General features: G+C 36.6%; 1 protein-coding gene across 1 annotated transcript in view; it reads right to left on the reverse strand.

Moving 5' to 3' along the window:
- FRK (fyn related Src family tyrosine kinase) overlaps positions 1-24477 on the reverse strand; it is a 123767-nt gene that overhangs the window by 16001 nt on the left and 83289 nt on the right. The window contains exons 3-4 of the mRNA XM_072643081.1: positions 3789-3952; positions 778-946 (exon numbers count right to left, since the gene is read on the reverse strand). Of these exons, the coding sequence (XP_072499182.1) occupies positions 778-946; positions 3789-3952 (333 nt within the window). The remainder of the gene's footprint in view (positions 1-777; positions 947-3788; positions 3953-24477) is intronic.

Raw genomic sequence — 24477 nt, forward strand, 5'->3', positions numbered from 1 at the left:
ATCCCCTGTCAATGCCACTTTAAGCTATTAAAGTTTAATTTTAAAAATTTTAAAGGTTTTAAGTTTTAATAGCTTAAAACAACATTACGATTTTTGTGATACTCCATATTTAAAAGATGACTAAAGTCCTACTATAGCTATTCTGTAGAATCTGACCTCATTTGGTACATCATGTATGAAAAGCAACACCTCCTAGAAGTACCAGAGAACTCTTTGTACTCCTACCACATAAAGCCATCGAGAGAAGAGCCTGATCACTTTCATTTTTCTGTCAATAGGCAAAGCAAGATGGGAAAAAGAAAGGAATTTCTGATATTTCCAAATAAGGAAATTACTTGAAAAGGCCTCTGTAACCTCCTGGGGTTCTCTCCACCTCCACAAGCACATAAATTTGGTTAAAAAGTCATTCTTTGTATACTTTAAGGTTCTACTTTCTCAAAAATCAACAATTTTTTTTCTTTTTGTATTAGAACCTGGAAAAAAGAGCCATTGAGAAGCTGAGTGTTGGCGTTTCAAAAGAGATGGGTATTTTATTTTTAGTCTTGAATCCTTATATATTCTTCCAACTGCAAGAGGATGCCCTTATCTTTGTGTTCTGAAGCTTCTGATCTCAATATGATCTATACGTTATCAGTGTTTGATTCTCCACTATTGGAAGGCTTTGTAGTCTGCTTAGAACCATATATGTACAGTACTGATATACTCCGTAAGGCCCTCAAAGAGGAATGATGGCAATAGATAAATAAATCTATCATTTAAATTATGATGATATCATACCTGGTTTTAATGTTTTGACTGCTACTGGAGTAGTATTATTCCATAAGCCTTCCCACACCTCACCGAACTGGCCAGATCCGAGTATTTTCAGAAGTTGCAGAGAGTTTCGATCTATTTCCCACTGGTCCACAGTTTTATATGACAAATCAAAAGTAGTTGGCACTTCTTTCTGTTATAAAGAATATATCAAAGAAAAAAATTCACATTTTTTCCCACTGATTAACACATACTGTTAAAGAAATGGCAAGACTTCAGTGAGGTAGAAAGGGAGAGCTCATTTTAAGCATGATGGATGGTATGAAGAAAGGTGGAGAGGACAGGTAAGGGCAGGTGATGGATTCAGGGTAGTTTGATTGGGATATAGATCATATGAATGGAAGGAGTGTGAGAAGACATTGAGATCATTTAGGCTGAAACTAGAGTATAGAGGGTCTTGCATACTAGTATAGGAGTTTATACATTATGTGAGAGGTAATAGGGAAGGATCCAGTTTTTTAGTAGAGGAAGTGATGTAAACAGAACGTTGCTTCAGAAAAAATTATTCTGGCAGTGATGTGGACATTTCTGGGATAGAGCAGAAGCAGGAAGTCTATTAATACAGTCTAGGTAATATGAACTAGGATGGTTACAGCGTGAATAGAAAGGAGGGAAAGAATGTGAGAAATACTAAGGGAATATAATCACAGGACTTGATAACTGACAAACGTGAAAGATGAGAAAGAAGGTAGAATGCAATGTCATAGATGTGATAGTAGTCTTACAGAAGGAAATGAGAGAAGATTTGAGGGGAGACAGTGAATTCATTTTAAGACATAATGAATTTAGGATGCTGGTTGGAGATTTTGATGGTAAATTCATTTTGTGACATAAAGAATTTGTGATGCTTGTTGGACATCCAGGTTAAGCTAGCCAAGAGCCAACCAAAAATTTGGGAATAAACTCTAGGACAGATAATAGGAATGAAGATAAATATTTTGGAGTCAGCGACAGAAAGGTGATAGTGGAAGCCATACAAGTAGATGAAAAGTCCAAGGCTGAACCTTGGGGGCAATACACTTAAAGGGCAGGAAGAACATGAGAAGCTAGCAAAAGAGACAATGAAAAAGCAGAGAAAACTAGAGAAAAACTGAGTGTACTGTATTACAGAAAGCCAGGGAAAAGAGAGAGGAGACAGAAGGAAAAGGTCAGAAACAGTATTAAACACTGCATATAGGTTGAGAAAGAAATCACATTTTTTAAATAAAAATTTATTAAACAATTTTAAAAGTAACTATTTCAAGCAAAGCATCGAATAAGTAGTAAAGAAATAGAAGCAGTAAGAGCAAACAACTTTTTCTAGAACTTTGGCAATTAAGGGGAGGAGTAAGTTAGTATAAAAGTTTGAGTGGGATATCACAGTCAAGGTAAGATTTTTTTTAAAGATAAGGTAGATCCCTGGAGAGAGAGAGAGAGAAAGACAGAGAGAAAGAGAGACAGAGATAGAGACGGGGGAGAAGGGAGGGAAGGAGGGAAGGAGGTTGTTGTTGTGTTTGTCCTTCATTCTCAGAGAGGACCATGACATCAGGGAAATGATGATATGACTTGCAGCTGACTTTGATTTGAGTGAGGAAGGGCTGTGCAAGGTCACCAACCTCACCTCCTCTAGAGCCATCTGGGTCAAGTGACCAAATATTCATCAGGATGACTGGAGATGGCCTAGGATGCAATGGGAGACCCTGGCCCTTTTAGGCTAAGGTCTTTTTAGGTTCTCACTTTGAGTGAAGCAACATCCATTCAGTGAATAGGCTTCTTTAAGAAATGAGATTTTTTTTAAAGATGAGGTAGATCTCTGGAGGGAGAGACGGAGACAGGGAGAGAGGGAGAGATAGATAGATAGACAACAGACACACACACACACACACACACACACACACACATATATATATATATATATATATATATATATATATATATATACACACACACACACACATATATATATATACACACATACACACACACATGTAGACCAAAAGAAACTAAAAGAGGAAGAGATTGAAGGTGCCTAAGATATGAAGAGGATTGATGAATTTCATATGTAAGATAGAAGGGGATGGGGGAAAAACAAAACCCCTGACCTTAGAAAACTCATATTTGAATGGAGAAGAAAGCATGTGAACTATGTAATGTAAGATATATAAAATACATATAGAATAAAGGTATTCACAAAGGGAAGTGACTTGGGTAGACGGCCAAAACTGAGCCTGCAGAAGAAGGATTTGAGCTGCGTCTGAAAGGTAGACAGGGAAGTTTGGTATCTGAGGTGAGGAAAGAGAGGAAAGAAAATACCTTGTAGTATGAAAGGATAAAATGAAGGAGCTTGAAGTTCAATTCAATTCACTAATTTTTCATTAATACACTGTATAGAATGTTGGCATGGCAGTGCTTCCAAAGTCCTTTACCAAGTACCCCCAGTCACAGGTCAGTTGGAGAAAGAGCTACCTATAACGTTACTTCATTTTCCAAACTTTGTAAACCCAAGGGTTAGTTTTAGTCATCAGAAATACAGTGAACTGCCTTATAATACTGTGAAATGGATCTAACCTCATGTATACAAATCCTCCATAATTTCAAATATTTTATAAAGGAAACACTATGTGAAACAACCAAATAAAAGAAGAAATATTCAAATACTTCTAAACATCACTCCTCTCCCCTGTCAAATGAGAAAAAGAGAATTTCAAACACCTTATTGTCAAAAACAGGAAAACGATACCTATAAAAATTCTGGGAAACTTACAAAGGGTCTACTTATTCTATTATACAGACTCACAGTAAATTGCAATCTGAAATTCTGGTCTTCAGGCCCATCACTTTATCAACGTCTTAGTTCAAAGGACCAAACCAGTGTGACCTTTGATATCTGCCATACATTATCAGATGGCACTTCTTTTGGTTTGACCCATCTTATAACAAATTGTCATATCTGAAGGGGGGAATCACAAGGATAGTAACTGAATCATTGACTGTACCTTTAGGCATGGTTTTCCAAGTCTGACACAGAGACCGTCATCCGTTTTGGTGTAGTAGTCCACAAAAGCATTCAAGGTATCAAAAGTTCTTTTCCGGGTAAGGAAAAAGCCTCCTTTATCAAGTGTTCTCACGCGGTAGTGCTTCACAATTTTGTCATCTAAAACTGTATAACACAGACACACAGACACATCAACACACACACACACACACACACACACACACACACACACACACACACACACACACACACCCCAGAGGTTTTATTAATGAACAGAACAACAGATATGGAAAGAAGTTTGTAGAAATAAATTCATTACAAACACTGGTGATTTCCTTAGCTCTAAGAACTTCTTCCATTAGCAAGATGTAGAAACACTTTTCTATGATTCGTACATAAATTCTAGAGAGCTGCAGCAACATAAAGAAGGTAAGTAACTTGTCCAGGATCACACAGCTAGTAAGTTTCAGAGGCAGGACTTGAACTCATCATTTTCTGACTTCAAACCTAACACTCTATCAAACACTATACATGGAACCATTCTGCTTCTGACCCAAAATTACACCAATATGAAATACCAGACCTGGAATGATTTGAACTTATGACCATTTGATTAAGAGACTAGGAAAAGCCTAACATTTATAAATCAGACTATCAAGACATCTATGGGGCAACTAGATGACCCAGGATAGAGCACTAGAGTTAATAAGAGGTCTGGAGTTAGGAAGACCTGCTTTCAAATCATGCCTCGGACACTTACTAGCTACATGACCCTGGACCAGTCATTTAGCCTTGTTTGCCTCAGTTTCCTCATTTGGAAAATGAGCTGTAGAAGGAAACAGCAAACTATTCCAATGTCTTTGCCAAGAAAATCCCAAATAGGATCACAGAGAGTGGACACAACTGAACTGAACAACAATCATGATATATGTTTGAAGTGAAGAGTTCACATAAGGGTCTACTCTAATCTGGGCTTCCTAATGAGAAATGTAGCTCATCATGATTGATTTGTTTATAGCAAATCAATATAGTCCTGCTTGCTTATCTAGTACAGGGAAAAGTATAAAAGCACAGGTCTAAAACCTAGGATCTGAAGGCATATCTGTACTTTCCAAATAGGATGTAATTACTGGAGAGTAAAAGAAACAACCCTGGACTGCAAATAAGAAATTTTGATTCTAGTACTGACTCTGCCATTAAACTAGTCATATGATTTTGGGGAATCACTTATCTTTTTCAGCCTGTTTCCTTTTCTGTAAAATGGGAATCATAATACTGACAGTAACATACATATTATATATTATGTATGTTATAATATATACACACACATATAAGTGTATGTGCACACACACGTATATATACATATGTGTGTGTGTGTATAATCCCAAAATAGGCTGTTGTGAGAATCAAATATGGGATTGCATGCAAAGCACTTTGAAAACCTTCAAGTGCTGTATGTAAATTTTAGCCATCATTATCCTCCTTATATATCAACTGAAAAGTTTAGATTAAGAAATTCTGAAATCCCTTCCAGCTCTAAAATTTTGTGATTAACTGTATCTTGAACCTCTCAATCTGCAACATATTTCATTTGCTTCAAAGACCTTCAATTTTACACAATCTGAGAATCTGAAGTGACCTCTGAGGTCATTTAGTCCAATCTGAATTATATCCCCAAAAGAGTCATTCACACTCCACTTGAAGACCTCCAGGGAGGGAAAACCACTTCCTTTCTGAGATAGATCATTTTACTTCTGGATAGCTATAAACATTGAGAAGTTTCTCTTTAATTCACACCAAATTGTTTTCTCTCTGAATCCTCCATCTTTTGGTGTCAAAGGCCAAAATCAAATATAATGGCCCTTCTTCATGACAGTTAGTCAAATATTTATAGATTCTTCAAGTAATATCCCCATTAAATCTTCTCTACTTCAATCAGATGATTTTTATAAGGCGTGGTTTTCAGATCTTCCACCATCCTGGTCACATCCCTTTGGTTGTAACCCTTTATATCAATGTCTTTCCCATGATGTGGAGTCCTGAAATTAACCCCATACTCCACATGATATCTTACCAACTCATATTATATCAAGTCTATTGCTCCCATGTTCTGGAGACTATAATTTTACTAAAATAATCAAGACCAAGAGTCAATCAGCAGCAACTTATTAAATGCCTCCTACTTGTCAGGCCTTGGGCTGGTGCTAGGGATAAAATACAAAAGTGAAATAGTCCTTGCCTCCAAGGAGTTTACATTCCATATTATATTGGTTTTGCAGGGAAGGCTCAATATCACACCTTTGATTCACATTGGCATTGGAGTCCACTAAAGTCCTTAGGTCTTTTTCACATGAACCTCCCCCATCCTGAAAATAATTTTTCAGACTCAGGTTGGTATAGGGCTTCACATTTATTTTTGATGAATTTCACTTGATTAATTTCATTGTTGTTTTTCCTTCACCAATCCAGATCAGACCCGCTGCATGTCTTAGGATATAATCTTTGTTAGGTGCTATGGTCATCCCCTACACACACATACACACACACACACACACACACACACACACACACACACACACACACACACACACACACACACACACACACACACACACACACACACACACACACACACACACCCCAAACCCTCATCACCCTATATAATGATCATGTCATTCTGATAAATGCTGCTTGGTTTTTTCTTCCCTTCCTTCAATTCTAACTCGATTTTAAATTCCATATCTCAGAAACTTTCCATGAGCCTGTCTACAAAGGGCAGAAGTCATTCCCCAACAACGGGAGTTTGAGATGAAATATTACCTTCTAAAATCCTTGCTCCAAAGGCAAATAATTGGTAGTTCATTATAATACTTTCAGGACTAACAGCCTTCTCTTGGAACTGCCCTTAGCGTATGTGAAAAGGAAAAAAATTAGTCCCAAGATATAAATACTGTTATAGGATGGTCTCTCATAAAGGACCATTTCTTATTTCTTGATTTATTAGACCTAGTACAGCACTGACTATTTCATTTGTAACTGGCATCATGGGCATTTATATATGGCTCATTAAAACAGTCAATCCAAATAAGACCAAGCTTTGCCTATAACAAAAAAGAAAGAGTGAAGAAAGAGACAGAGAGAATTTAGCAGAAACTATGGAAAAATGCAATAGCCTTGTGCACATGATGAAGGCATTTTAATATCTGTCAAATGCATCAGTAAGAATACCTGTAGCACACATGATGCTTTGTATTCTGAAATCTTTATTGGTGAATGCACACCACATCCAGCAAGGAGGTACTCATTAAGAGTGAAGTCAGGAGTGCAAAGCAGGTGCCAGAGGAAAAGAAACCCTCTCTTCTTTATTCTGCTTTATTCTGATCATCATTACAACAGCAAGTCCATCCATTCTTTTCCAACTGTCAAAGGATAATAATGTTTGCTCCATTCTTTTCAGGTTGCTAGGGACTGCTGTGAATTCATATTGGTTAAGTACTTTGAAATAATCAGATATTTTTTCTAAAAAAAATGCTAACTCTAAAGAAATAATTGAACAAGCTATCCATCAATTCAAGGCAGCAACATAGCTGAATGGATTGAACTCCTAGGCCATGAATTCTTAACTTTGATCCAGACTTCTCATTTATGCTTCTTGACCAAAGGAAATATATTTCCCCTTGTCAAGTGATGAATCTACCAAAACAATGGTTGAAAAATCAGGACATACCACATACAAAAGGTGTGAGGAAAGCCAGGCCTATATAAAACCACCCCATTAGACAAAAGCCTAGAAAAGTGTTGGTTTTTTTCCACAAGCTGAATCAATTGATATTGCTAATAAATAGATGTATTTATATGGTTCTGATATATTGTTGTTATTTCAGTCATACTAGATTGACCTAAATTCATTTCTATTAAGTTGATGGTGGACTAAGGAGGTCAGCTCTCTCCTGACACAGGACAAACTTGTCAAGGACAAAGACAAATGAACTAAACGTATACTATGATAGATTTATACATCATAAAAACAAATTATTGAGTTTCTTCATACTGTCCCAGAAATCTCTTCATCCTAGAAAATCATTTGAGCCTTAGAATTCATATCTCTGAATTAACTTATGAGTCTGGAACTTTTCCCTCTGTTTGAATGGCTCCTCCCAGAACCCCCTTTTGAGGAAGGCAACCAGGTCAGCCATCTTTTCATTTCCAACCAAGCTGCATTCTTTAGGCGTTCTCCATTACTCTCCCATGTTGAGTACCTTTTTCCCCCTCTCCTTTTCAACATCTTTCTACATATTGTCTTCTCTCATTAGGCTATAGGGAAGCTAGGCGGCACAGTGGAGAGAGTGCCAGGCCTGGGTCAGGAAGACTCCTCTTCCTGAGTTCAAATCTGGCCTCAGACAATTACTAGCTGTGTGACCCTGGGCAAGTCACTTAACCCTGTTTGCCTCAGTTTCCTCATCTGTCAAATGAGCTGGAGAAAGAAATGGCAATCCACTCCATTATCTTTGCCAAGAAAAACCAAATGAGGTCATGACGACGCAGATGTGACTGTGAAAAATGAATGAATAACATTAGGATATAAGCTCTTTGAGGACAGGGCCCTCAAAGGTTCTTTTGGATCATATTTATATTCCTAGTGCTTAGCATAGTGGCTTGCATAGAGTAAACACTTAATAAATACTTGTTATGTCAGTATATTCAAAAGCAATTAACCAATTCAGTAAAATATGGTCTGAATGATTGACAAAATTCCTCTATGTAGAAATCTCTGATACTAGACCTTTCTTTGATCCTAAGTTTCCTCACATGGAAAATTAACATATTAACATTTGGATCACCCTTCTTATAAGTTTGTTGTGAAGAAAGCACCATATGAAGGATTGCTGTCATTATTTAACTCATTGTAGCATCACATAGATATAACCTCAGATGGTGTTTCTGTGATTAAACTGTGTTTACCACCATATTGACACTTGGTTGAAAAAGCATAGTGCTAGTGTGCTAGGATGCCATATGGCTCAAGGATAAAGATGCAAAAAAATTGATATACATGGTAAAAACAAATTATTGGATTATGTCTGCATGATACCAAAATAACAGGTCAATTTAGTGCAAAATATGAGCCCAACTGGTTCACATGAGTAAGATAAAACATGACTGATGAAGAAGATAGTGGATTGACTGGTTCATCTGACAAACTTTTATTAACCACCTTTTATGTGGAAGGAATTATATTAAATACTGGGGGAGACTGTAAGGTTAAAAAAAAATTACACAATCCCAGGCCTCAAAGAATCTAGATTCCACTAGGGAGTAGGTGAAGATTAGAATATTCATACAAAAGCATAAATATAATACAAGGTGGGATACATTGGGGCCAAAGAAGAGATCTTGGCAAAATGTTTAGGAAGGTCTGAAGAGAAAGAGGGAACAGAGAAAATTTTATGAAAGAGTAGAACCAAGAGAGAGACAAGAGACAGAGAGACAGACAGAATAGATTCTAGAAGGCAGAAATGAAAACTGAGGGCATTACTGATATGAAGGAGAGCTTGTTCAAATGAACAGAGATGGGATACACTATGTGAAGTTTAGGGAACAGTCAGTAGTCTGTGTTGGCTGAAACACTGTGTGCATGAAGGAAAATAATGTGGAATGAGGCTGAAAAGGCAGATGGGAAGCAAATGTGGAGAGTCTAGTGAGCTACTAAGTTATATAAGGCCAGATCTGTGCCTTGGGAAGATGACTTTGGTTACTGTAGAAAGGATGAATTGTTAAGGGGAGAGACTAAAGGCAGGGGGATGAATAAGTAGGCCATGACAATAATCGAGACCAGGTAATGAGGAGGTGAACTGTGTGAGAGCAGTCTGAGTGAACTGGCAGGAATGGATACAGGAGATACTGCAGAGACAAAATGAACATGTCAGCAACTAATTGAATACAGGGGGTGGGGGTGAGGAAAGAGGAAAGAAGGGAGAGGGAAGAGTCAAAGACAGTTCCAAGATTTCTAACCCATGTGCCTTTAAGAATGTTGGTGCCATCTGCAAAAGGCAACTGGGAAGATGGGTAAAGAAGCCTAACCAGATGTGGACTTTTGCAGCTTACTACCTGTTTATCTTCAAATAACTTAACTTGCAATGAGGTACAGTGGCAAGAATACTGGATTTGGTGTCAGAGCTCCTGATTTCCAATCCTAGCCCTGCCAATCACTTTGTGACTTTGGACAAATTACAAACCCTTTGGATATCAGCTTCCTCATAGGCAAAATGAGAACCTTAAACTAAATGACCTGTTCCAATGAGAAATCTATGATCCTGTAACATCTCTGAGTCTCAGTTTCTTTACATGTAAAATAAATATAATAATATTCGGATCACCTACCTGAAAAGTTTATTATGAGGAAAGCTCGAACTGTTGTAACTTACCAAATTTTCATTTTTCAACTGATTGCTGTTGCATCATTGTTAGTGCCTGAGAATAATCCATTTCCACACAGTGTAAAAGAGCGACTTAGTTGACTGAGCAAAGGAATGAAAATCAAGAATTCATGTCCTAATCTTATTCTGCCAGTGATTTGTTCTTTGACCCTAGGCAGGGAATTTCATCTCAGTTTCCTTATCTAGAAAATGAGAATAATGAGAATATCGGCCTACACTCACAGGGATATTTTGAGTGTTATCATTCACAAAATGTTGTAGATTTTCCACTGAAACTGTATGGGATAGTGTTTGCCAAATCAGCCTCATCAATAGCTACGTTGACAATGAGGGAGCCTTTACATGGCAGCATTCTTGGTGATTTGCACATTTGCACGATGACAATGCCATGACTTGATCACTATCACAAATCTGAAGCTAAGAAGTGACTGATGTTTCTTTGTGACAAGCCTCCCTCCTGCAATTGGCAGACTCACGTATCTATTTGATTACTGACTCTCCATAAAGTTAGTGTCCCACCTAAATTATCAGACTATTGTAGGGAGGACCCTGGAGTTTCACTATTATGATATCCATGGATAGTTACACTAAAAGACTCTCATGGATTCCATGCCATCTCACCTTACATGTAACTTTTCATTAAAGTTGAGTTTTATTAGTGCTTTAGCAACAAAATCCCTCTGGGATCACATCCAAGACATTATCACATCATATTGAATTTTGCTTGATAGGAAATAATGAATGGTGCAGTAACAGCAAGGTTTGAAGGTAATTAGCTTATTAGAGGAAACATGACAGCTGCCTTTAAATATCTAAAGAGCTGCCACAGAAGAATGGGAATAAACTATATTGCTCTAGGCCAATTTTTCACAAAGTGTTGTATGAGGATCTCTGGGAGTCCCCACAACCCTTTCAGGTTGTCCAAAGGTCAAAACTGTTTTCATAAGGACACTAAGAAAATTCAATTTTCTATGTGCTAAATACAGATATAATTCACATAAACAACAATTCTTTAGGAAGTCCTCAATAATTTTTAGGATTACAAAAATGTCTTGAGAACAAAAAGCTTGAGAACCACTGCTCTAGACATCAGAATCTATGACCCATAAATGAAAATTACCAAAAAGAAAAAAAAATCAACCTAGATTTGAGCTCTCCCCTCCTCTCTGCCTCATTGCTTTCTTGGCTTCCTTCAAATCTCAGCTAAAGTCTCGCCTTCGGCAAGAAGACTTACAGTCCTCCTTAATCTTCTCATCCTCTCTCCCAGATTATCTCCAATTTATGCTGCATCAATCTTGTTTTTTGCTTGTCGCCTCCACCATTAGACTGTGAGCTCCTTAAGCATAGAAATCATTTTTTTGCCTTTCTCTGTATCCCCAGGTTTAGCCCAACACATCGTTATTTTCAGTCACTGTTCAGTCATTCTTCTCTCATATCTAACTCTTCATGACTCCTTTGGCAGTTTTCTTGGCAAAGTACTGGAGTGGTTTGCCAATTCCTTTGCCAGCTCATTTGACAAATGAGGAAAATGAGGCCAACAGGATTAAGTGTCTTTCCCAGGCTCACATAGCTAGTAAGTGACTGAGGCCAGACTTGAACTCAGGAAGAGAAATCTTCCTGATTCTAGGCCCGGCATTCCATCCAGTGTGCCACCCAGCTTGGCCCTAACATAATACATAACCGGTGCTTAATAAATGATCTTTGACTTAGGAAAAAAAAAGTTCGAAAAGGTGGAATAGAATTGCCCCAGGAGTCAGTGAATCTCACTCCATCAGAGAATTTAACCACAAATTGGGTAGTCAGTCATCTGAGTTTCCACATAGAAAGGCTTCCTCCTGGAGCAAGTGATTGGCCTAAATGACCTTTAAGATCCCTTCAAATTGTATTTCCATGTAAGATAGTCTTACATTGTATAGATGTAGCCACACCTAAATGTGCTCAGTAGGTGATAGGTATTACTGGGAAATGAATAGTCATCTATAGGCTTTTGAAGATTTTGTTAGATATTCTTTATAATTGGTTCCACTAACCCCATCCACTCTCCCCCTTCCATCTTTCTCCTTTCTACTTAACAAGTAAGCAAAACTAATGCTATCTCATATAGTGTGAGGAAAGGAATAAAATAAAGGTCTTCTGGTTTCCATGGAATACTCTGATTCACTGTCAAGAGGGCCTGAATCATATTTGATACTAATTTTTATTTCCTCACATCAACTAGCAATGTTACTAATCTCAGGACAGGTATCAGTAGATGTCCTCTGACTAAATTTTCAAGCTGATGAGAAGATCTAATTCAAGTATTGGGCCTTCATAAGACAACATCTGGGATAGTGTATTCAGTTTTATTTTAGGAATGACTAACTGGATAAGAGAAAAAATAGGTGAGGCTAGAACAGAGGAACATGCCACCATAAGAAGATAAGGAATAGGGGCCAGATCTGTGATTTCACTGCTGTAAGGAATTGCTAGGGGAAGGAACTTTGTTCATCAACGTAGGTCAGCACCTTTTCCTAAACTTTCAGTCTTAGAAAGCTCCCTGGGCGTTGAGAAAGTAAGTACCTTGCCCAAATTCACAAAACCAGAATATGTCAGAGACAAGATCTGAACCCAGATTTTCTTGGCTCTGAGGCCAAAGGAAAGGAAAACCAAAAGCAATCCTGCCTTTCAGCATTCAATTGCCAACAATGGATGAGTTGATGAAATTGAGGAAGTTCAGCCTAGAAAATAAAAGACTTAGGGGAGGGAAGAAGTATTTAATAAGCTCCCACTGTGTGCCAGGCACTGTGCTAATAAGCACTTTACAAATGTGATCTTATTTAATCCCCACAATGACCCTGGAAGGTAGGTACTATTAGGATTCCCATTTTACAGTTGAAGAAACTGCTGCAAAAAGAGGTTAAGTGATTTGCTCAGTACCCACTAGCTAGTGTCTGAAACTGGATTTAAATTCAGGTCTTCCTGAGCCCCGGTCCAGGGTCCCATTCACTATCCCACCTAGCTACCTTGGGGGAAAGGGGACATAATAGCAGAATTTAAGGTGTTATTGCACGGGAAAGGGATTAGATGCATTTAATTTTGCCCCACAAGGGAGAACTAAGGGTGAAAGTTGAAGAAAAATAGCTATAAGCTTGAGGCAAGGGCAACATTCCTAACAAAAGTTAAAGGGGATACCTGGGAAACCAACAGTTTTCCCAGAGTTCTTCATTCAGAAGCTACTTTTGGATGTTCTAGAGAGGATTCCTTTTCAAGTATGGTTTGTGTGTACCCCTCCAACTCTGAGACAACATGAATGTTCCTTATCCTGACCTATTCAACTAAGGCTATTTTAGTGTAAAATATCTGCTTTAAGGTCTCTTAACATTTCCAGCTTCTACTCCCAGTCAAATCTTCCAGTCTAAATAATAAAGAATCATCTTTTTAAATCCTTTCTACTCACCTAGTTACAATCTTCCAAATAGTAAGATGATTCTCAAATCTAAGTATCTATACTTGTTTTGCACTTTATTCATATACTTTCTTACATCTTTCTCATAATGCTTGTGATTGTTCTTTGGGAGTGGTTCAAATCTTTCATTTCTTGTGTATATCCCCACTAAGTTTTGTATGATGCTACACACCCCATACAAATGATCAGTAAATGCTACTTGCTACTTATCTAATTCAGAAAAACAGGAATGCAATTCTTCTTTCCCTCTTTTTCTGTCTTCTTTTTCTTCTATTCCTCTTCCTCTTTGATATTTTCCTTCTTCCAAAGCACTTTTAAAATACCTATTAGAATGCTGTACAGTTCTAGCTGCTGGGCAGGAAGATTTAGATAGAGCTCCTGACCTACTGAAACAAATGGAAAAATAAATCCAGTACCTGCCATGTGTGAGCTTTTAAGACAACAGAAGTATTTCTCAGATCCTGCTGCCTATGCCAAAATCTCTAATAACATAAAACAAAGTACCTTTTTCTAAAAAAAAAGAAAAACATACATTAGGAACACACACGTTTGATGGAAGGAATGTTGAAAGAGTTACATAGTAACTAATAGGATATGTGCATTATTTTAATGCCTTTATAAAATTATCATTACTCATTTATCAAATTGGAATTTGTTTCCTTAACTCGTTATGTATGTCGTAAGTATACATTATTTATAGCCTGATAGTGACTACAAAGGAAATCATCTTCTTGAAAGAGAATTTCTTAGAGTTGGGAAAATTTGGGTTCTAATTGTGCCTCTGATACATACCAGCTATACAGTTATGTGAAAGTCATTTAACTTCTCTGAACTCCAATCCTCATATGTAAAATGGGAATTATCATGCCTGTCTCATTAGTTGTTATGAAGAACAAATGCGATAATGTATGCAAAGTGCTATGTAAAAATGTCAGTGATTACTCATTACTCTGGCCTTTTAGGAAGCCCTGGCATTAGGTTTTGTAAACAAGTTGCCCATTTATAGGAACTTTGCAGGCACATCCTAGGTATGTCCTGATTTAGAACTTTAATTAACTTTTGCCTAGTTGTTAGAGATCCTTTTTTTTTTTACTTCACTCAATCTTCAGTCTGATCATTATGAGCACTCTCTCCAATGGCATAGATAAAACCATTCCTATAGTCTCATCCTGTATGATTCTTGTGTATAAATTTCTGTTCAGTCTCAGAATAAGACTCATCAGTTTGTTTGTTATTTACATAAAATCTTAAATTTAGCTTGAATTAGATAGTTCCCATCATGCAAATCATAAATTTTTGTGGGAAAGTGATTCACAAAGTGTGGTTCCAGGATCCCTAGGGATTCCCAAAACCTATCCAAGGGATGCAAAAGTTCAGAACTTTTCATAATAATACCAAGATGATATTTGCCTCTTAAAACACTCCCTTCCTTTTCCAACTACATATCTGTGTGAGGTCAGATTTTCTCCATTTGTTTCAATTCAAACAACAGATTGCAACAGATTAATGTAGAAGCAGATGTGGGAGCCTAGCTGTCTTCCTATTAGCCAGATATTAAAAAGATTAGCAAAAAATATGTAAAATGCCTTTCCTTTCTCTCTTTTTTGTTTTGTGAAATGTAGTTATTTTAATAAAATGTTATTTACTTTAATATGTTATTTTAAAACTCATTCTTTTAAATTAATTAATAAACATTTTTATACTATAGCAATTTTCATTTCTAATGATACATATATACAAGAGCAGGGATGTGCTAGAGTCATCTTGACCTGGCTCACAGAACCCTCTAAGAGTCTATTATTAAATCTTCAGTAAGAGCATTTACAGTTCAGAAATCAGCAAAGCCACAAACCAGGGCCTAATTTCTTGTTTTGTTTACTGCCTAGACATCAGAAGACTATGGAGAAAATGCTAATAATACAAATTAAACTTAAAAGTGTGCCATGTGTATATTTCTTCCAGAAAGCCTGTTGTTAAATATTTACCAGCACACCAAGATCTATATAACTCACATAAGCAAAAGCTCTTAGGGATCCTCAATACTTTTTAAGAATGTAAAGGGTCCCTGAGATCAAAAAAGTAAAACTTACTTGGAGGAATGGCATGTAATTTCCCCAGAAAAACCACAAGAGGGAGCCTTGGTATGATTGAAATGGATCTGAGTTTTAAAAGATCAAAAGTTTTTTGTTGGCTTATGAGAAAAATAGAAGTAACAAGAAAAAAGGTGACTCATGTTTTCAACTCCCACTTCAAAGGGCCATCGTGTTACATTCAGCATTTTGAGGGAAACTTGTGAATCTGTTCCTAATATCAAAAGCAAATGTCAAGTTGAATGGTTCAGTATCTCAATACTAGCAATAGTTTAAAATTTGTTTAGGTACAAGAGGTCTGACACACAAATGTTTTGTAATTTTTTATTCCAGTCCAATTGGAAATCAAGAGATAAACCATGACAAAGTTCATGGAAATCACCTTTTTTCTCCTGATTCGGGTACTGTTCAATTTTACCTTCTCATTCACCAAATATCCATCTCATCCCACCCTTCCCCAGTCTCACCCCTTTCACATACTACTAATCTCTGGGCCTCCTTTCCCTCACTTTCTTTTGCTATTTTCTTTTTATTCTTGCTTTTTACCCCCTAGTTTATAAGAATCCAATTTTATTTTGTATAGGTCCCTGTCTTTTCTTACCCTCTATTTCATAGTTGCAAAGACAGTTACTGTTTCAAGGATGGAAACCCTAACATAGAGACATCTTACCGGACTTAACAGAAGATTGCATAGAAAGTCAACGAGAGGGGAGGCACTAAGGGTAGAATGCTTATCTCTTGCTCCCATTCAGGGGCATTAGTATTGCACTGTATATAAATAAAAGATGGTAAATCTAGAGCCCATTGCTTAACTTCACTCAATCTCTAGCAAATATTTCTAAAAACAGAACTGTGACAGCAGGACTTTTAAAACAATGTATTTATAGCCATCTAGCATATGGTATTTACTTTAATGTCTGGTCTATTATTGTTATTTATTCAAATGTGGAGGTGGCAGAGTAAGCGAACAGAATGATTTTTATTTCTCTCTTGAAGAAAAAATACTGTAATAGCTCTGTGACTCATGCCCTATCCCTACTACAAAAATTAACAATTTCTTTACCAAATCAAAAAAATTTGTAGGAAAAAATTAATAATCCTATCATCTACTATATAGAAGTTGAAATATAAAAGATCAGTGGATCAAACATTTACTAAGTGGCTACTTTGTGCCAGGTACTGAGGGAGGCAAAAAGAAGCAAAAGATGGTCCCTGTCCTCAAGGAGCTCACAATCTAATTGGGGAGAAAACAGGCAAATATGTATAAACAAGCTACATATTGGATCAATAGGAATAATTTTGAGAGGGAAAGAATTAGAATTAAGAGATGTTATCATGCAATGGGAGAAAAAAAGACAGAATACTGAGTTCAAATCCTAGCTCTGCCACTTAATTACTGTCCTTGCCTCATGTAGGGCAAGTCATTTATCTTTGGTGGACCTCATTTTCCTCACCTGTAAGAAAAAAAGAAGGGGTTGAACTAAATGGCCCCTGAAATTCTTTCCAGTTCTAAATCTATGATAATATGACATTCTACTTGTCTTGATATGGCATGATATAGTGATTACAATGCTTGACTTAGAGTTGGGAAGATGAATTCAAGTCATACACTTGCTAGGGAAAATCATTTAATTTTTATGGGCCTCAGTTTCCCCATTTGTAAAATGAAAGGAGCAGACTAGATAGACCCTGACATCTCATCTAGCTCCAGATTTAGGATTTCTATCATCCATGGATCCATGATCCCATTACTATGGCTATTTCCTCCAACAGTGACGATTGTAATTTCTCTATTCCTTTTGAAATGATATTTTTTGTCTGAATTTGTGATTTCTTTTACCATTGTGTGTCATCGGTAACCCTGTAATCTTAGAGAGTTGCCCAAGGCATCAAAAGCATAAAAGTTTTGCTCATGGACACACAATTATTATGTGTGGAAGGACTGAAAATCAGTTCTTCTTTACTCCTTAATCAGCCCTCTATCCATTTGGCCTTTCAACCACTCCGTAATTCCTCTATTTGCTTGCCGCAGACAATCAATGCACTGGAACTCTAATACTGAGTTTTTAATGTTTCATTCACACAATCATAATACTTGAAGCTATCCATATGTTATCTCTCATTACTGTATAATTGGCCCACTTCTTTTTTCTGTCATACATGTGCTCAATGGTATCTTTTATACAGCTTCTAGGGTACAAAATCATTGGTACTATGCCATAGCCCATAGAGATATTTACCATACATCTTTCTGTTGCCCTTTAGGTCAGTTACAGTTTTATTTATTTTTTTGAGATTGCAAAGATTCATGATCTATAGCTATGTAACATCACTGAAGAATATGAAAATTTTTTTTAAAAGATGGATTTTGGTGACAAGGAAGAGTCAGAGTTATTGAAAGTGCCGAAGAGGTTCAAAGTATAATCCAGCACTTTTGTTGTTCACTCTTTTCAGTTGTGTCTGATTCTTTGGGACCCCATTTGGGATTTTCTTGGCAAAAACACTGGAATGATTTGCCATTTCCTTCTCCAGCTTATTTTACAGATGAGGAAACTGAGGCAAAAAGGTTTAAGTAACTTGCCCAAGGTCACAAAGTAAGTGTCTGAGGCTGGATTTGAACTCAAGTCTTCCTGACTTCAGGCACAATGCTTTATCCACTACACCACCTAGTTACTCCTCAATCCAATATATTTCCCCCCTATACATTTCTGAGCCAAGATCATTGTCCATCTTCAGTTCCTGTCCAAGAACTACTGATTGAAAGATTAATGTCCTTTGACCCAGCAATATCACTAAGTCTATATCCCAAAGAGATTAAAGGAAAATGAAAATGACCTATATATAAAAAAGTATTTATAGCAGCTCTTTTTGTGGTGGCAAAGAATTGGAAACTGAAGAGATGCCCACCAATTGAGGAAGGGCTGAACAAGTTGTAGCATATGATTGTGATAGAATATTATTGTGCTATAAGAGATGAACAGCAGGTTTTTTTTAAAAGAGACAGAATAAATATTTGTCTCACTGAGTCTTTAGGGCTAGAAAGCTTGATTAAAAACCACAGAAGGCAAATTACATTACCACTGACTCTCCCTTCCAACCCTTTGCTTCCTAGACCCAGTGTAAATTATTCCATATGATCCAATGTAGGATGAAACCGGAGCCCATAAAAAATATCCTTAATTCCAAACTTTCCATTTCTGACCCATCTGCCCTAGGTCCTTATGGAGCTAAGAATAACAAGCAGGTTGATTTTTTAAAAACCTGGAAGACATACATGAAGTGAACCAATGTAAAGTGAGCAGAGCATTGTGTACAGTAACAACAATGTTGTATGATGGTCAACTGTGAATGACTTAACTATTCCTGGCAATACAATGATACAAGACAATTCCAAAGGACTCGAGATAAAAAATGCTATCCACCTCCAGGGAAAGAATTGATGGATTCTGAATGCTGATTGAAATATACTTTTGCAGCTTTCTTTACTTTTTAAGTTCTTAGTCTATGTTCTCTTTCACTACATGGCTAATAATGAAACAGGCTTTGCATGACTGTACATGAACGATCATTCTTACCTTCTCAAGGAGGGAGAAGGGGAAGGAGGGAGGGAATTTGTAATTCAAAAATTACAGAAACAAGAAACCAAATGTTAAGAACTGTTTTTACATGTAATTGAGAAAAAGAAAATAAAAACATCCTTTAAAGCAAAGGAAAAAAAGAAAGATTAATTCAACATGGCATCCAACTGCCTGCTATAAATTGGGCAGGGTTCATTCTGCAGTCACTTGGTTACTGAGTACCTAGTCCCATTGTTTTCACTATTTGTTGATTGGGGATTTTTTTTTACTTTGTAAAGCAAATAATGCTTTAATGAGTCTTTTCCAACAAGGCATCCTCTATAAGTTAAGCCCATAGACTACTCATTGATAAGAGAGAATACAGACATAACTTAGCTCAGTTATCCTCTATTGATACCAAGCAAGGGATAAAGCAGGGAGATGTACTCCCCAAAAGTGTTCACCTCTGTGGTGATGTTCTGTACAAAGTTCCAATGACTTTGAATCGGAGGGATCTCCTAGAGATGGCAAGGTTCTTTATGTTGCTGGTCGCTGGGCGAAGGCAGCTCACATCTAACAACAATTGAATTCATGTTTATAGATGACTCACTACCCTCTGTTATCTTTGGTAATTCATTGCCATCACTGAAGAAACAAAAGGGGAAGACATGAAATATTGAATTATTTGTATTTTTATTTGTTTTAATCTCCTACTGATTTGACTGCTGCTAATGAGACTTTCCATAACAAAAATCAAATTTTCTTTAAAAAATGCCTCAACCTTCTGAGTTTTTTGGTGAGTTTCCATAACTCTGGGACTTCTCTATAAACTAATTTAGAGATAGAGTTCTCATAATGTAACTATTATCCCATCTCTAAAAATGAGGTTAAGGGACTTATTCATGGTCACACAACTACTAAGTGCTGATATGAGATTCAAACAAGTTCTTCCTGACTTCAAGCCTAACATTCTATCCTGTATGCTGGCCCTAAACCTCACTATCTTTCCCTTTGTGCATTTACACATTCATATTCATATATTTATGTATATATATGTAAATACATATATATATCTATATGTTATAAAAAATAGTAACCTAATGTTATAGAGTACTTACTTAAAACATCTGAAATACAATGTATACTTATCAGCTTTGTTATGAAAAATTGGGCCCACTACATTATTCACAATAAAAAAAAAAGTCCCTGGCTATTATAAGCAATGACATTCTCAATTAAGCTGAACACAACTAAATTATGGCTTTAATTAAAAGGCATTTTCTGAGATGGCACCAACATGTTTAAAATTTAATATATTTTGTACTAGATGCTGGGATCATTAACATGAAAATCTCTTTCTGCAGCATGTGCACTTTTTGAAAATAGCAGAACATCTTTAACCCATCTGAAGGAGTGTCCCAGATGGCACAACTTCTCATTGTGTCAATAATTCAAATAGTAATTTTCCCCCCAATGAGACATTAACTTGCACCTATTTGTGGATGAAGAATTTTGTTTACGTTCCTGGGTAATAGGAATAGACTCTTTGGGCCAGAGCACCACATTACTTACATAAAAAGTAACTGGAGGATTCAAGGAACTGGGAATTAAATGTAAAGCCTCATGCCACCATGAGCAGATTCCCATATAGATCAAGTCAGCATTTCTTGAAATGTTGCTAAAGAAAGGCAGAGGCTCAGTGACCTCTCTGAAGTGACTTGTTGGTCCTGGTCCAGTCCCTGGTGAATGGATGGAATGCACCACAACACTTTATAACCTTTTCCAGTTACCTTTTGAACAAGAAATTGATTACTTAGAAACACCTACACTTAAGGCAGAAGAATGATATCTCTAAACTAAACATGAAACTGAGCAGACAAAAGAATTATTTGGGGTCTTCCACAGGTCCAGACTCAAGGGGTTTGAAAAGTCATGGGACCCTGCTCCTTTTCACTTCTTGATGGTTGAGTCCTAGTAGAATGGCAGTGTCAATTCTGCCAGTATTTGAGTATCCACTACCTGCAAAGAACTGTTTATAGAAACTAACAAAGTATTTAGAGGGCTATCTGCTCTTTCTGGACCTAAAGGAAGGAGTCTCTCCCCTCTTGCATAAAGGTTTTAAAAAACAAAAGACAAGGTCTTCTATTCTCTGCAAGAATACAACTTTAAAGAGCTAGTTTCCTACCTGCCTTACGTACATTCCATATACACCCTAAAAGAATAAATTCTTTGTGGGCAGAGATTATGATTTTTTTTTTCATCTTTGTAACCCCAGAACCTAGCACAGAAATTTTGTGGTAACCAAATTTGGTACAATGGATTTTTACCACTATTAAAAAACACAAAGCATCATATACTAGATTGAATACTGTACTGAGGGGGATGCTGAATGTTCCCACCTTGGAAACTTTCTCCTCCCCTGCTCCCAGGTCACACACACACACACACACACACACACACACACACACACACACACACACACACACACACACTGTGCTAAGCACTGAAGGAGATATGATTAAATAAGACAGTCTCCCTCTTTGGGAAGCTTACAATTTATTAGGGCATTGTAATGGTAATTATAAGAGTCAAAGATCTTCCCCATTCATTAAGGGAAGTTTGATTAGGAGAGATTTATTTTATAGGAAGGCCCACACCTTTTGTTAATTTCTAATGCACTGGTTCTCAAGGATTGTGAAGCCCTCCAGCTTTAAAAAGTGTATAAATACTCTGAGGTGAGGTTTTTATTTTGGGGCTTACTCACTAGAAGTATTTGTTCGGCCAGATGAGATTCTGGATAGCCACTAAGAAGCCCCCTCGGCTTTGAAAGCTCAGATGTTGGTACTTCTCTCTCTGTTATGATATATGCATGATCAAACAGTTAGGTCTGTCTATTGATCTGTGATATATGTATTGCTTATGGTCAGACAGTTGGAGGCCTTGTCCGTTGATCTTTGTTTTTCTGTTTGTATTTTCCCTGAAATTCAGGGTGCTGACTTTTTCCCCTGAATCATGACACAACTGATATATGTGATTATTGACCCCTCAAAAGTTGCTTTCCTTTTAGAAAAGCAGATCTAACAACCTATACAGCAGGCCCTCCTGTGTATGTCGGGGTCCTTGCTGTTACAAGCATAAAATAGTTATTATACAAACTAGAGCATGACTGAGGTGGCTAAGGTGGTGCAATGGATAGAGAGCCAGGCCTGAAGTCAGGAAGATCTCCATTCAAATATAGCTTCAGATATGTACTAGCTGTGTGACCCTGGGCAAATCACTTAACTCTGTTTGCCTCAATTTCCTCATTTGTAAAATGAGCTGGAGAAGGAAATGGCAAACCACTCCAGTACCTTTGCCAAGGAAACCTCAAACAGGGTCATGAAGAATCAGATACAACTGAAAACAACTGAACAACAAGAATATGACAAGTACATGAGAGAAGAACAAAGCTATATGTCCTATACTTAAATATTATTAATAGGACAGTTGTGTACAAGGATGAGTGGGCTCTGAGACTTGTCCTCTTCTACAAGTCAATCACTGATTGAGAAACACTTCTCCCTTGATAAGTCATCAAGGCCTGGGGCAACTATTAAGCATCTGTAACAAGTACCAGGATGATACAAAATGAGTACAAAACCGTCCTATGGGTGCGAAGTGAAATCTCACATTTAATTTGCATTTCTCTTATTATAAGTGATCAGAAGAATTTTTGCTATAAAGAAAGGCTAGTTGGGGAGAAAAGATTAATGGGTGGTGATAGATTCGCAAAAAGAGAGCATTAATAAAATATTTTTAAGCATACAGAAAAGAACAAAAGTGCAGGCAATGGGGATTTTGTCATTGTTTTCTTAAATGTAATTCAGTACATCTGTGTAAATACATCTGTTAAATCAAAATTTAGATTTATAGAAATTAATAAATTTTAAAAATTCAATTATATCTGTATATATACTCTTTTGAAAAAATAACAAAGTACCATTTTTAGGGAACTATTTGTATTTGTTGATGATTGCTAGGTGCACAATAAATAAAATTTGAAAATAAAAATATAAGACATAGATCTAACTCTCAAAGAGTTTATAATCTAGTGTAGAGAAAAGACATATGTAATGAGACAGTAAACAAGAGAGTATAAAATAAGGTGCTATATTGTGGGGATAGAGAATTACTATTAATAATTGCCCATATTTGTGTAGTGTTTCAAGGCTTACAAAATGCCTTATATAGATTATCTCACCTATATAAAAATAATCTATAAATAAAAATATTTACAAATATATAAAAATATCCAGGGTGAGATACCAAAATGCAAAACTTTTCTCACTGTTATTTTTAGTCCTGTCATTTCTTTACCAATTAACCATTAAAAAAAAATTTCCACTAATAACTAGGTACATCTAGTAAAGAGAATGGTATTTTGTTTCTAGGGCTACCAAAATAAAATAAAATTTAAAAAATAAAATAAAAAAATTAGATGGCCATAAAATGACAAGAAAGGCAATGTGGTATGATGGATAGACAACTAGGTCTGGAGTCAGAAATACCTGGGTTTAAATCCTAACTATGACACATACTAGTTGTATGACCATGGGTAAGTCACTTAAACTTTCAGAGCCCCCAGGCAACTTTCTAAATCTATAAGTTAAATGTAAGTTGCAGAGCTACAGCGGTGGAAGAAACTTTCATACCAGAAATTCCCCTCACCAATGAAATCACAAGTCCAGATATCAAAATATGACATATCAAAAAGAGCATACCCAGTGTCTCCAATAAGATTCTGGCCATTTGGCCACTGTACTTGAATTCTAATGCTCACTCTGTTAGGTTCCTTACTATTTTGTGGTTTATTATGTTTTTACTTATAGAACTATTATATTGTCAGAAGAGATATAATTTGGGCTTTGGTATCTTTTCAGGAAAGCTCATAAAGGGATAAATTCTAGTCTTCAGTGCTCATGTTACTCAGGGCACATTTCACACAATAATAAATATGCACTGAAGGCCAAGCACCAAATTATTATTAGCTACAATGATAACAATTTTCTTTTAAAACCGTGATGGAGACAATTCAATATCCCAACCAACTGACACATGGTAAGTATTTTATGCTTTATTTCAGAAAAAAGCAATTTACTGCTAGTGACAACTAACAATAGGA

Source organism: Notamacropus eugenii, chromosome 2 (genome assembly GCF_028372415.1).
Source record: "Notamacropus eugenii isolate mMacEug1 chromosome 2, mMacEug1.pri_v2, whole genome shotgun sequence".
NCBI classification, from domain to species: domain Eukaryota; kingdom Metazoa; phylum Chordata; class Mammalia; order Diprotodontia; family Macropodidae; genus Notamacropus; species Notamacropus eugenii.